Here is a 14,138-nt window from a genome sequence, read left to right as displayed (position 1 = left end):
GGGCTCCTGCTAATTTCCCTCGCCTGGCTTCTCAGGACCTGGAGAGGAACCTGGAGGTGGGAGGTTTGCCTAGAGGCCGAGATGTGCGTGCAGTGAGTTGCACATGGCACCTGAGTGAGGGGCCGGGCAGGGGGAAAAGCTATGCAGCCTGTGAGGGTTTCCCTTCCTGTGATGCCGAGCTCCCACGGCACCTCCGATGCTCCCTGCCCGCCCCCTGGGCACACACGTTTCTGTGTGCACGAGGCATTGCATCCTTACCTCACCCTGTGCTCACAGGTCACCCATCCAAGCCATCCTCCAGCCCTGTCTCACGCCACCCCCGTGCCCTCAGCTCGCCCACGCAGCGGTGGACATTCAGCCAAGGGCTCCTAGGACAGCAGGAGCCACGCCCGTCTCATCCGCCTTCGAATCCTCTGGTCCTGGTGGCGGCAGTTGTCCCAGGCAAGGTGCTCAGCGATGATCTGTTCTCTCTACGGGGAACGTTCTTCCCCAGATGGGCACGTGGCTGGCTCCCAGGACTCTTTCACCTCTTTGCTCCAATGTCACTGTGTCAACCTGCCCACTCTATTTAATTCTGCCCTGGTGCCCCAATTCCACTCACCCCGCTCTGCCTTTAACGTCACTCTGCCTCCTAACGTACTCCATAATTTACCTGTTAGTATGTTTATTGTTTACTGTCAGTCTTACCTGTTAGAACGTCCACTCCACAAGGGCAGGGAACGTTGACTGTTTTGTTTTCTGCTATATTTCCGGCACCTGGCGCAGAACGTGAGCTGCATAAATATTTGCTGAATGAGTGAACGAATCATAGGACTGGGCACGCGTCCCCACAGTGCACACACCACCCCATGCAGCCCACAGGCGCGGGGGTACGTGTGCCATTTGTTGTCTCCCTGTCCCCTTCCTCCTCCACGTAGACCCCTTTTCTCCAGCTCCCAGTTCATCCACTAGACTCCCAAGCGCTGCTTGTACGTGGGAGGCTGGGGAGTACCCCAAAGTGGGAAGTATGGCCACTGTGGAGAAGCTCTGGGACCCTGACCCTGAATCTAGGACCGTGTCAATTATCCTCCTGAGCAACCCAGACTGGCCCCAGGGCAGGACCCATATCCAGGTTGGTAGAGATTGGTAGAGACAGAAGCGGGTGTTTGAGGTGGATCCAGGGGCAGGAAGGGAAAGTCTGGAGACAGAGAGGGGACCCGGGGTTGGCCCTGCCCCACCTGTCGCGCTCCTATTTTCACCCTCTGGCCCATCCCCCAGCTAGATATGTAGCCTGTGCCAACCGTGAGGGAAGAGACCACAGGTCCAGCCTGGGCAAGGGCAGGGTGCTTGAAGACCAGGGCAGGTGCAGGCCGGATTGGGTTTCTAGAGGCTATATATATATATATATATATATATATATATATATATACACACACACACACATATATAAAGGCTGCCGGGAGCCCTGGGGCAAGCCGCTCCCTGAGGGCGCAACTCTGTGGGGCCCAGGCAGGCCTGCATTCCTGCCCAGAGGCCAGCTCTCCATTTATAGCCCCAGGCAGGCACGCCAAGGGAACCGAGGAAGGAGGATTGGAAAGGGTGGAGAGAGATGGGAGCCCTCCCTCCCTCCCTGCTGCCAAAGGAGCCCCTCATTGTGAAGATGAGAACCAAAGCCTGGGGTGAGGTGTGCCCTGCCCCAGATCATCCAGCCCGCCCCTCTTCTCAGCTTTGAGATGGAAGGAGAGGTGCTGGGGGACGCCCCACCGTAAGTCCTTAAGTCCATTGCCATTGGCCTCTCCCAAGACAAGTCCAGCACCTGTGACTCCGAGGGGCATTCTCGACTACACTCTACAATATAAGAGCTTGGACTCTTTCTGCTTCCAAAATTGACGTCCTTTTCCCTCCCTGCCCCCAAGCCAGCACTAGGACTCAATGGTCCCAGGTCCAGGGGTGGACACACTTCTCTCTGATCTTTTGGCAACAGGGATGGGATGCTGGTGTTGGCCAATCTTTCCCAAAAGAGGTGGTGGCACAACCAAGAGAGTGACCCCAGGCAAGCATGGGGCCCTGGCGAAGTCTGTAAAGGTCCCCGAGTTCAGTGATTCCCAAACTCTTCAAGCAGCAGAAGCCTTGCAGCAAACAAAATCCCACTTGGAAGGACAATATAAAAGTGGCCTCGTATGACCAGAGTGTGTATGCATTTTAAAATCATGCTTCCTAATTACCAAAGAAGATAGAGCTACAAATCAAGTTAAAAACTGTCAAAGCAGTTTAGACCTCTAAGCCACAAGTGATAAAATATTAAATGTGTTTGGTAAGTTCGAACATATAACATTTACTTATTGTAAAGGCACCTTGATGACAGCCCTGAGGTGGTTTTTATGAATGCAAAACACACAAAGCAAAGTTGTAACCATTTAAGTCTCAGAATCCAATATAGTTCTGTGCTTTCCTTGCTTGCTCGAGTTTGAGAAGAATCCAGATTTGCATGGATAAGCGGCTTGAAGAGCTCACTTGGAAATCTCAGGGTACTCTTCAATGAAAGAGTTTGATTGATTCATTCATCCAAGAAATATTTATTGAGTACCTACTATGTGCCAGGCATTCTGCTGAGACTTGAACAAGGGGGAAGAAATATTTGTGTCAAACTAAATTAGTCATATAACAACTCTTCACATTCCCCATTGTGAGTGTAGAAGTCAAAGGAAAAGGCTCAAGGTTATAATAAGCACCAAATCTTTGTGTAGTATGCTATGACATATGCTATGGTATGCTATGACAATATTGCAGCAGGCCATGTGTATTTGATCAACATAAAAGATCGTGCCCCAGCAGATGGGCCTGAGTCTTGCCTGGGAAGAGCAAATGTGACCCAGCATGTATGTCTAATCATGTATGCGACTATCCAGTTTAGAAAAAATACAACCATCCTCATTAATGACACTTTTCAAGAAGTTCAAATATATGCAGAGAGATTCAAAGGCCATGAGGCCACCCATTCATTCCTTTGACATTTATCAAGATCCTACTATGTGACAGCCGCTGTGATGGTTTTTGGAAATGCCATGGTGAACAAAGCATCCCTGACTTCTTGGGGCTACGTCAGTCAATGTACAAACTAATAAAGAAGATAATTAAAGAGCGATTGTGCTAAGAAGGAAATGAGCAGGGTGATGTGACCCAGCTACTATAGAGAGGATGGTCAGAGTCATCTCAAGGAGGCAAGTTTGAGCTGAGACCTGATATATGAAAAGCAGCCAATCTTGGGAAGAGCCCGGCAGAAAAGCAGCAAGTAAAAGGCACCGAGGCAGGATTGTACTCAGAGTGTCGGAAGACAGGAAGGGAAAGCAGCCTAGCATGGAATGATCAAAGGGGATCTTGGTTCCAGATGCAGTTGTAGAGAAGGATGCTGCTGTGTAGTGAATGGATTCTACTGGGACAGGAGTGAAAGTGAGGAGAGGAACTAGGAGGCTATGGTGGGCTTCCAGGCCAGCAGTGCGGCAGTGTAGTCCAGGATGGTGACAGTGGGGATGGAGAGACTCGAGAGATATCTTAAGAGGTTGAGTGGTCAGGACTTCCACGTGCCCAGACCTCCCCTTTGGAACTCCAGCCTCATAAATCCCCTGCCTACTTGACCTCTCCACCTGGATGTTGAAAATGCATTTCAAATTTTGCGCCAACCTGGACTCTGGGTCTGCCATCCACAAACTCGCTCTTCCCCAACTCCATTCTTCCAGGAGTCATCCTTAATTCCTCTTTTGTCTCTTGCCTACATCCAATCACAAATAAATCTTGTGGGTTCCATTTTCAAAACATATCTGGAATCCAACTACTTTTCACCATGTCCACTGCTGCCACCCAGATCTAAGCCACCATCACCACTCACTTGGATTATTTCAATAGCCTCCTAATTTGGTCTCCCTGCTGTATCCTTGCTCTCCATAACCAGCATGCGCCTGTTAAAATGTAAGTCAGATGGTGACATTCTTCTCTTCTGTTCAAGCCCCCTGATGGCTTTCCGTCTCAGAATACAAATCCTTTGCTCTCTTTCTGACCTCATCTCTTACCACTCTCCCAGTTAATCATTCTGCTCCAGACATACCAGCCTCCTTGCTGCACTTTAAAGCTGACAAACAGTCCTGCCCCAGGGCCTTTGCATGTGCTCTTTCCTCTATCTGACTCCAGATATCTGCTTCTGCCCTCCCTTCATTCTGGTCTCTGCTCAAATGGAATCAGGCTAGAGAGGTCTTCCCTGACCACTCCACATAATGGAATAATCTTCATCACTTTGCTTCCTTGCCTTGCTTTCGTTTTCTTCATAGAACTTATAAGCTCCTGACATCATATACTTCCTTGCTTATTTGTTTATTATCTGTCACCCTCCCCTACAAAGTAAGCACCATGAGAGCAGGGTCTTGGTGGTGTTCACTGCTGTATCCCCAACACCTAGACCCGTATCTAGCACATAGTGGACACTCCATGATGTGTGTTGATGAATAAATGAGGATGGTGTTATGGAGGGGTGAGCACTTCCTAAAGGGAGACCTTCAGCACTACCACAAGCGGCAGAGAAGTGAAGATGACAGGGCTCCAAAAGAGAAGGGAAGGAGTGACTCCACAGGCCCAGAGGGCCAGTGAGGACAGCTTTCAGAAGGCAGTGGGAAAAGGACAAAGATCATTCTTGCTTATACCTGTGGGTTCCAGGAGGAGAGGCCCCAGTAGGGTGTCTGGTCCAAGGGAAATCTCTAGCCTGAATGCTGAGAGGAAGGTGTGGACTGCAGTTTCAGGAGGAAGAAGCTGAGCCACCCTATGGGAGTGGGGAGGGGGCCCACCCCAGGGCTTGTGGGGGAGCCAGAGTCCCATGGGTGGCTGCCTCCTCCAATTCCCAGTCTCTCCAGTGGGTCTGCTGGGGAGAAATGCAGCTGTGGCCTTCACAGGAGCCCAGCCTTAAGACTACATGGGCTCCTGTCAGGGCTTATTGCCCCAGCTAACAGCCCTCTTGTTGGAATAACCGTGCACCTCGGACTGAGGGCTTCTGCATCTTTGGTCTGTTTAGATTCTCACCACCACCGCAATCGCTCACAGGGGTCCCTAACCCACCCCCCAACCCCGGGCCGCGGACGGCACCGGTTGGTGGCCTGCTAGGGCCTCGGCCGCACAGCAGGAGGTGAGCTGCGGGCTAGCGAGCCAAGCTTCATCTGCCGCTCCCCATCACTCCCCGTCGCTCGAATTACCGCCTGACCCCGCCCACCCCGCCACTCCTTGGAAAAATTGTCTTCCACGAAACCGGTCCCTGGTGCCAAAAATTTTGGGGGACCTCTTCTCTAAGAGATCGCTATGAACATCCTCAAATTTACAAAGTGGGGAAACTGAGGTTCAGAAGGAGATGTGACTTCCACAAAAACACACGGGAAACTGTGGGGTTAAAGTCATCGGTCTGCAAACTCCACTCTCAAAGACTCCACCCTGACGTGGGGTTCTCAGGCCTTCTAGGCGTTGGAGGCCTTTGCGCAGTGGACTTCCCCGGCGCAGCACGGTGCGCAAGGTGGAGGCAAGCCCCAAGCAGACGGACTTTTCTTCCCAGCTGAAGAGACATCTCGGCCTAGACCCGCACTGGACACCCCGCTGAGGAAGCGCGCAGGTTGAATTGCGCAAGAGTTGGCTTCCCTCCCTCCAGGCTGGGACAGGACCTGAGTTTGGAGAGATTGGCACGAAGCTTTAGCAGCAATCATCGACTCCTATAGAGATGCAGCTGGGTTTCCAAGCTACCAGAGATGGGCTGGGCCCGCGACCCTCTGACTGACTCCGGGGGCAGCAACTGGCCAAGTGACACGACCGCCACGTTCAGTCTCAGGTTTCCCCACTTGGACTCTCAGTCTTGTTCCTCGCTTCTCTGCCTCTGACTCTAGCGTTCTGCTCTCTGAATGTCTCAGCCTCTTGGGTTTACCGCTTACCATCTCACTATCTCAGCTTTGAGTGTGTCTCTGCCTTACTGTCATGTGTCTCTTTGCAAATCTCTCCCGATCTGATTTCTACCCCTATCCTGCTCCTTGGTCCCCCACAAATCAGCGGACTGAGGGGACCCCAAAGTCAGCTCAAAGGTGAGCGCGCGGCCAGTGTTTCCCGCGGACACACGAGGAGGCCGGTGTTGGAGACATTTGGAGAGTGTGCCCGGGAGTCAAGTGCTGCCGCGTTGGGCTGCCAGCCTCTGCCTGTCTCTCTGCCTGGGGAGGGGCCAGAGTGCGCGCGCGGAACCGTCAAGGGGTAGGGGGCTGGCCAGTCTCTGGCCCCTACTGCCACCCAGGGGATCCCAAGCTCCTCCCCGCTCTATTCCTATTGGCCTCGGGCGCCCCCGCCCCTAGCCGCCGGCTGCGGCTCAGGGGCCCTTAGGCTACTACGGGATAAATAGCCCCGGGAGCCTGGCTTGAAGTTAGGGGTCGGGAAGTCCCAGGGCGCTGCCGCCGCTCTCCTCGCCGTCCGTCGGTCAGGCGGGACAGGATAGGGCAGGGTGGGGGGCAGCTGGGTGTACATTCAGACCCTCAGTACTTTGCTATCGCACTGCCGGTGTTCCGGAGCCGCAGAAAGTTTCTGGCAACCCCTGCCGCCGGGATTGGGCAAAGCCAGGACTGCGCCGCCCCCCCGCCAGGATATGGAGCTGCTTTCGCCGCCGATCCGCGACGTAGACTTGACGGGCCCCGACGGCTCTCTGTGCAACTTTGCAACAGCGGACGACTTCTATGATGACCCGTGTTTTGACTCCCCGGACCTGCGCTTCTTCGAGGACCTGGATCCGCGCCTCGTGCACGTGGGCGCGCTCCTGAAGCCCGAGGAACACTCGCACTTCCCTGCGGCCGCGCACCCGGTGCCGGGCGCGCGCGAGGATGAGCATGTGCGCGCGCCCAGCGGGCACCACCAGGCGGGCCGCTGTCTACTGTGGGCCTGCAAGGCGTGCAAACGCAAGACCACTAACGCGGACCGCCGCAAGGCCGCTACCATGCGCGAGCGGCGCCGCCTGAGCAAAGTCAATGAGGCCTTCGAGACGCTCAAGCGCTGCACGTCTAGCAACCCAAACCAGCGGCTGCCCAAGGTGGAGATCCTGCGCAACGCCATCCGCTACATCGAAGGTCTGCAGGCGCTGCTTCGCGACCAGGACGCCGCGCCCCCTGGTGCTGCCGCTGCCTTTTACGCGCCTGGCCCTTTGCCCCCAGGCCGCGGCGGCGAGCACTACAGCGGCGACTCGGACGCGTCCAGCCCGCGCTCCAATTGCTCCGACGGCATGGTAAGGCCAGGACGCTGGGCTAGAGAAGTGAGCGCAGCTCTTGGTATATCAGGAATGTGTTTCCGAGGGCGGGTAGAGGACCCTCTGGTGTGAGGGTTGGGCGGGGAACCTTCCCGGGAGTGGACCCCCGGTGCCCCAGGCAGCTGTCACTATGGTGGCGTAGTGCTTTGGGGGGGGCACGGGACGGATGCGATCCACCTGATTGGGGGCGCTATTAGAACACTGCTGGGCCGACACGAAGATCGTGTCGTTTTCTCCGCTTATCCCATGCAGATGTGTGCTCCTAGGTGACTGTCTGCCCTGTATTTGGTCCGGCATGCTGCAGACAGCTCCTGCCCACCCTTACTCCCCAACCCGGCCAGATCCGGGCCCAGAACTCTCGTGGCTGAGACTTAGGGAGTTGGAGAGGGGACGGCTGCAGGGAGTGATGCTCCAGCCCCGCGCGGTTCCCGGGCCTGACTCGGTAGCCCTTGCCGTTTGCAGATGGACTACAGCGGCCCCCCGAGCGGTGCCCGGCGGCGGAACTGCTACGAAGGCACCTACTACAGCGAGGCGCCCAACGGTGCGTATTCGCGCCTCCTTCCTACATTCCCTTTTGAGCTGCCCCGGCTTCTCTTTACCTAGGACCTCCTCGCTGGGAGATGGTACAGGGAATGAAATACTAAGCATGTACTTCCCTCCTTTTTCACCCTGAAATTTCGCGGGATCCTCCCGAATCTGGCCCGTCCTCAGTTTCCTGTCTGCCCCAAAGCACTGAGCCCAGAGGTGGGAGACTTGTCTGCGGCTCCACCTCTGCATACTAATCTACCCCTCCCCGCGCAGAACCCCGGCCCGGGAAGAGTGCTGCGGTGTCGAGCCTCGACTGCCTGTCCAGCATCGTGGAGCGCATCTCCACCGAGAGCCCCGCCGCGCCCGCTCTTCTGCTGGCCGACGCGCCGCCGGCGTCGTCTCCAGGCCCGCAAGAGGCGGCCGCCGGGAGCGAGGTCGAGCGCGGCAGCCCCACCCCTTCCCCCGACACCGCCCCTCAGTGCCCAGCGGGCGCGAACCCCAACCCGATCTACCAGGTGCTCTGAGGGGTTGGGCGGCCACTTCGGGGGGTGCCGCTGCCCTCTGGCCCGAGGGATGGTGCCCTTAGGGTCCCTCGCGCCCAAAGGATTGAGCTTAAATGCCAACTCCCCTCCCAACAGCGCTTTAGAAGCGACCCCTCCGGAGGTATGAGAGGCGGGGGAACTGATGTGTGTTTCCGCACCCCAGGGCAAGGACATGGTCCTTTTTTGCCACGCAGCACCCTTCCCTGAGACCCGCTGCGATGGCCGTTTGATGTTACTCAGTGGGCCAGAGCTGACCCTTGACGGCCCGGGTCCTTCCTCTTCCTCGCCCCCTCCCCCATGGGGGGGTGGGACCCACGCAGACCTAAGCCCCGCCCCCGGACACCCGGATGCTTAAAGGAGCGTAGCCTCTCTTTTCGGGAGCCTTCGGGACGTCGGCTCTTTCCAGCCGCTCCCTTGCCAAGTGTAACAGCTGTAAAGGTAACCACTCCCACCCCCTCCCCCGGTTCAGGACCACTTTTTGTAATACTTTTGTAATCTATTCCTGTAAATAAGAGTTGCTTTGCCAGAGCAGGAGCCCCCTAGGGCTGTATTTATCTCTGAGGCATGGTGTGCGGTGCGACAGGGACTTTGTATGTTTATACGGCAGGCGGGCGAGCCGCGGGCGCTCGCTCAGGTGTTCGAAATAAAGACGCTAATTTATACCGCGGTGGCTCCAGCTTTCGCTAGGGTTGGGAGCAGGATTTTGAAGGGGGCAGGATTTTGAAGGGGGGCGAAATCCGCAAACTGGGGCACCTGTACCGCAGCGACTCCTGTAGGCCGCAGACGGATTGCAAGGAGGAAGTTGGGGGAGGGAGGGGTGCGTATGTTTCCGTTATGTGAGGAGGTTCTTCTGACCATGACGTACATCACCACACACAGGTCATCTTGTTGTCAGGATGGATGTTAGAACGATCTGAGTAGTTAATAAAAGATCCATGCCTGTCCCACCACCCAGAGATTCTGATTTAAAGTATCTGCCGCAGATATCCCCGGCCAGGAATTAGTATTTTTCAAAAGTTCCCCAGGTGATTCTGAAGTGCGTACACGGTTGAGCATCACGCCCCTCCACGCACACAGAGTGAAGCCAGGGATGGTGTCCAGAAGGATCACTGGAAAGTCATGTCCCCCAGATGCGACTCGGAATCCTCATGGGTAGAGGATGTGATAAGGTGCTCACAACATTATGAGGAAAAGCTGAATGAGTGTGAAGCAGCACTGTAAGCTGTAGGGTACTTCCAGGCTCTCAGTGATAGGTGTAATCACAAGGGGATGCACAGAAGGCCAGACAGGCACAGACGCGACCACTCTAAGAAAGCCAGCACTTAGAGCATCCGGGCATTGCCAGATCTCATAAGAAGACAGGAGCCCAGAGCCTGCAAGGAGAGGGGCACGTGCAAACCTGCATCATCACAGATGGCATCAGTGCTCTTATCAAGTGATAAACACTCTGAGGGGAGAGGAGGGGCCATTGATTTAGCCAGGGGGCTGGGGAAGACTTCCTGGAAGAGGCGCCATTTGAACTGTGTCTTGAGAAACAAAAGAAGACAACACATCCACAATGCCCATAGATCCCCCCCAACACACACACACAAAACAAAAGAAGACAACACATCCACAATGCCCATAGATCCCCCTCAACACACACACACAGAGGTACCTCTGAGAGGGTACCCCTGGATGGACGTCCTGGCAAAAGTTCTGCCCAGCCCCACCCCCTAATTCACATACACTTGTCACTAGGACCTCAATTCCCCTTACATCCCACTCCTACAGATCGTTTTTTTCCTGAAAACCCTACAGGCCCACTTTCAAGGGCTCTTCTTACCAAGGAGGGGCGGGTGTGGAGAGGGCCTGGGGAATGCAAGCAAGACATAATGGCAGAAGGCAGAGCAGAGGATCTGCTCTCTACTCTGGGAGAGCCTTTGCTCTCCCCAATGCAGGGCCCCTGGGGAGCCACCCAGGGCTGCTCTGTTACTAATGATCCTCTGCTTTTCATCTGGCTGCTTCCCCAGATGTGCCTTGGGGTTCTTTACACTCCTTTGAGACCGTTTGGGGCTCATTCATGAATTCATTCATTCAACAGATGCCAGGTCCCATGCTGGGTGAAAACAGAGACCGGTGGACAGAGTTCCTGACCTTGGGAAGCACCCAGACATTTGGGGAGACTGGATCTTTTAGCAGCTGGTTACATCACGATGAATTAAGTGCTATAATGGGGATGTATGTGGCAGAGGAACGCAGTGGGAACAGAAGGTATAGACAGCAAGCAGCCCCTAATAAGAGTCTTGAAGGAATAGGTAAGGAAAGAGGCGCCAAATAGGGATGCTGCAAGCTGAGGAAATAGCAAAAGGGCAAAGACCCAGAGGTGACAGAAAGCAAACTGTGCCTTCATGGGACCAGCAGTGCTCACAGGGAGGGGCCAGAGGTGAGATGGGGCAAAGGGCCACATTGGACCTTATTTGGGCTTTATCCCAAAGGCAATAGGGAGCCATAGAGGAATCTAACCGAGGAAAGGATACAAACATATCTGTATTTTAGAAAGGCCAGTCTGGACTGGCAGAATGGATAGGAGGGAACAAGACTTGAGACAGGAAGACTTGTCAGGAGGCCACCAGGGCTGCTCAGAGAAGACATGACATGGCCTGAACTGGGGTTGTGACTGGGGATGGGAGAGAAAGCACAGGAGTAGAGACAGTTGTGCCAGATAAAGTGTAGGTGTTGACAGTTCAATGGAGAACCTTGAGGGCACAGTCCCTACCCTCATACAGCTTAAAATCCACTGGCAAAATTCTTTGCCATTAGACAAAGAATCAAATGAATAAATACATTTGTAGATGTTATACATGATGAGAAACTCCATAAGGAAAAGTAAAGGGCGCAGTGAGAGATGATAATGAGGTATGAGACGGTAATCAGGCAAAGGGAGGAGGAAGCACAGCTTCTGTGCTGAGGGAACCAACCACATATAAGAAGAAGGCCCCAGCAGCCTATAGGGTTACTATAGCCTATAGGGAGCTAGTGTGCATTAGAAAAAGGTGTCCCTTCTTTCCCAAGGACACTGCTCTGCACCAGGGTTCATGGCTAGGCAAACAGAGAGCAGGCTGGACTTCAGCCTCCACCCACCTCCTTGGCCAGGTGTGCTTTTTCAGTGAACAACCTACAGAACTGTTCACAGAGTCTTGTGCATGGAGGCCCTAAGGAAGGGAGAGAAAAGGAGGGGCCAAGGGTGACTTCAGGCTCTGGTTTGCTTCACAGTGGACGATGGTGCTGTTATAAAGATGGAGACCTCTGGAGAAGAAGAGGTCATGGGGACAGACTCAGTGCAGGGCAGAAACCCAATTTAAAAAGGTTAAACCCCACAGGGGGTATGTTGGAAGGACGCAGGGCAGTTCGCATAAGGGAGCAGCGCTGCAAGCACCACAGCACCCGTGGGCCTCGAGAGCCGGGATTGGAGCCCCTCTTGCTGTTCGACACATCCCCCTTCTTGCCTCTGCTTGCCTTCCCTCCCTCCTAGTCCATATTGGTTTTTTCCAGCAACTCAGGGGATTACCTAGATCTCACTGCTTAACTCCATTTAGAAAATTTCCAGGGAAGAGCTCTAACTGGACCAGCTTAGATCATGAGGCAGGATTTGAACCCGGGCAGTGAGGCTCCAGAGACTGCGCTCTCAGCTGCCCGGCCCTGTAGCTTCTGCAGAGGAAGGAAGGAGAGAGCATCAGAAGGGAGGGGAGCAGCTAGAGCTTGGATTACCCCATGGATGATGGGATTTGAGGTCCCCTCCTGGCCTGGGAAGGGGGGAGGATGTCTAGCTGAACCCCATTTGCAGTGTAGATGAAACATCCCTGCTCTTGGGGCCATTTTCACCTGGGCTGGATCTGAGGAGACACCGGGCCACGCTCTCCATAGAGACATATGCATGTCTGTACACACACGTGCTCATACAAGAGCACACATGTCCCCAGAGCATACCCCCAGAGGCTGGTGTACCTTGATGCCGAGGAAGTTTAAGCTTCAAGTCCTTGTCCCTTGCATGAGCTTCTTCTAAGGCACTGGGAAAAGCCCTAGAGATATGTTCACACGGTCTAGTTTCTTTTCAAATTTTCTAAAGTAAAATATTTTAGCCAACTGGTTATGACCATTGTCTCTGTTCTGACCTCTCCCCTGTGTTGGGTGGCATTTACGGGCATGTTGGGGTCCCCTCGAAAGGTATTCATCTTGTTTGGGTTTAGTGGAATATATTTTAAATCAATGAAATATAAAACAGAAGTAATGACAATGAACAGTGAAATAAATTACAATGATTCTGACATTGAGAAGACAATTGTACCCCCAACATCTATTTAGATCATGCCAAAAAGCAGTTTATTAAAAGAAAGTGATAACTTCTTAAAGGAATTATTGAAAAGCCTCTTGCATTGTTTGATAATCTAATGAACAAAGAAGAGTGAATTATATGAACATATTGGAAAGCGATTTAAATTTTTTGCTGGTCTAACACAAAATACTGACATCAACAAAGACAGAATAAAATTCACAATATGCCACTATAATGAGACCTTAGCATCAACAAACTTTTTAAATGAACCCTGCCAATTTAAAAGCATTTAAATTTAGTCACCGCACAGGAAAACTCAATATACCTTGAACTCTTACAGTCCACAGATGAAAGAAACTTGATGGAGTTTCTGCCAAATTTGACAATCCTAAAAGTGTACATTTTAGGCACAATTTCCAATAGACATCTCCAATAGAGTGGTGAGCCTGAAAGAAAATCCCCTAAATTATTAGTGATATCAAACAAGTTTTGACCAACCATGTTGGAAGGAGAGACTGAACTATCTGAATTAGCTCTCAATTCTCTGTATAGAGAATGATATTATAGAATCACATTGAAGAGGCACTTAAAGAATATGCAGCCTGATGCAAGTGGAAAGGAGTAGGCAAGACTGAAAAAGGCAAGGAAAAAGAGCAAGCTGCAATAATGCATACTATGAAGGCAGAAAGTATGAGGAGGAGGATAGAGACAAAAATGGTGATGGTGCTAATGATGGGAAAAGCAATTTGGTTCTAGCTCAGTTTTTTCTCATCTATAAAACACTTAAATCCCCTGCACCCAACTCACTAGTACTAAGGGGAAAAAAATGGGAGGCTGTCTAATAGTCATTTTTATACAGTACAGGGTCATTTTTGTATAGTTAACTTTTTAATTTTTTTTAGACAACATTTAACAGTGAGTTTTAATTCATATAGAACTTTCCCAGTAACAGGGGGCAGTAAGTCCCAGATGATGTCAATGGCCACATAATTCCTGGGATCTAGGCCTGGCTGTGCCCCTAACCAATTCTGAGACCTTGGGAATGTGATTTAACCCCTTTGGACTTGGGCTCTCTCTCTGTGTAATGAAGTAGTGAATTTAAAAGGTATGTCCTGGGGGCTTCCCTGGTGGCACAGTGGTTGAGAGTCCGCCTGCCGACGCAGGGAACACGGGTTCGTGCCCCGGTCCCGGGAGGATCGGCTGGGCCCCTGAGCCATGGCCGCTGAGCCTGCGTGTCCAGAGCCTGTGCTCCGCAATGGGAGAGGCCACAGCAGTGAGAGGCCCGCGTACTGCAAAACAAACAAACAAAAAAAGGTATGTCCCAGTTCTGAAATTCTTTAGTAACTCAAAGCATTTCAAAGAAAAAGCTAACAAAATAGGTCTTTTACAGATAAGGGAGCTGGAACCATGACAGATTTTTCTTAGCATAAGCAAATTATTTATAGCCCTCTGGTTTACTGATCCTTCTTTAACT

At 52.7% G+C, this 14,138-nt stretch overlaps 1 protein-coding gene across 1 annotated transcript; it reads left to right on the top strand.

Annotated features, from left to right (window-relative positions):
- Positions 1-6,628: 6,628 nt before the first annotated feature.
- MYOD1 (myogenic differentiation 1) lies at positions 6,629-8,331 on the top strand (the record flags this gene model as incomplete). The annotated part of the gene is made up of 3 exons (XM_079928785.1): positions 6,629-7,258; positions 7,742-7,820; positions 8,081-8,331. 3 exons carry the CDS (start codon positions 6,629-6,631, stop codon positions 8,329-8,331), a joined length of 960 nt encoding a protein of 319 aa, XP_079784911.1.
- Between the last annotated feature and the right edge of the window lie 5,807 nt (positions 8,332-14,138).

Source organism: Stenella coeruleoalba (genome assembly GCF_951394435.1).
Source record: "Stenella coeruleoalba genome assembly, chromosome: 8".
NCBI lineage: Eukaryota > Metazoa > Chordata > Mammalia > Artiodactyla > Delphinidae > Stenella > Stenella coeruleoalba.
Note: the sequence above shows the minus strand (reverse complement) of the source record. Positions and strands in the feature narration are given on the sequence as shown.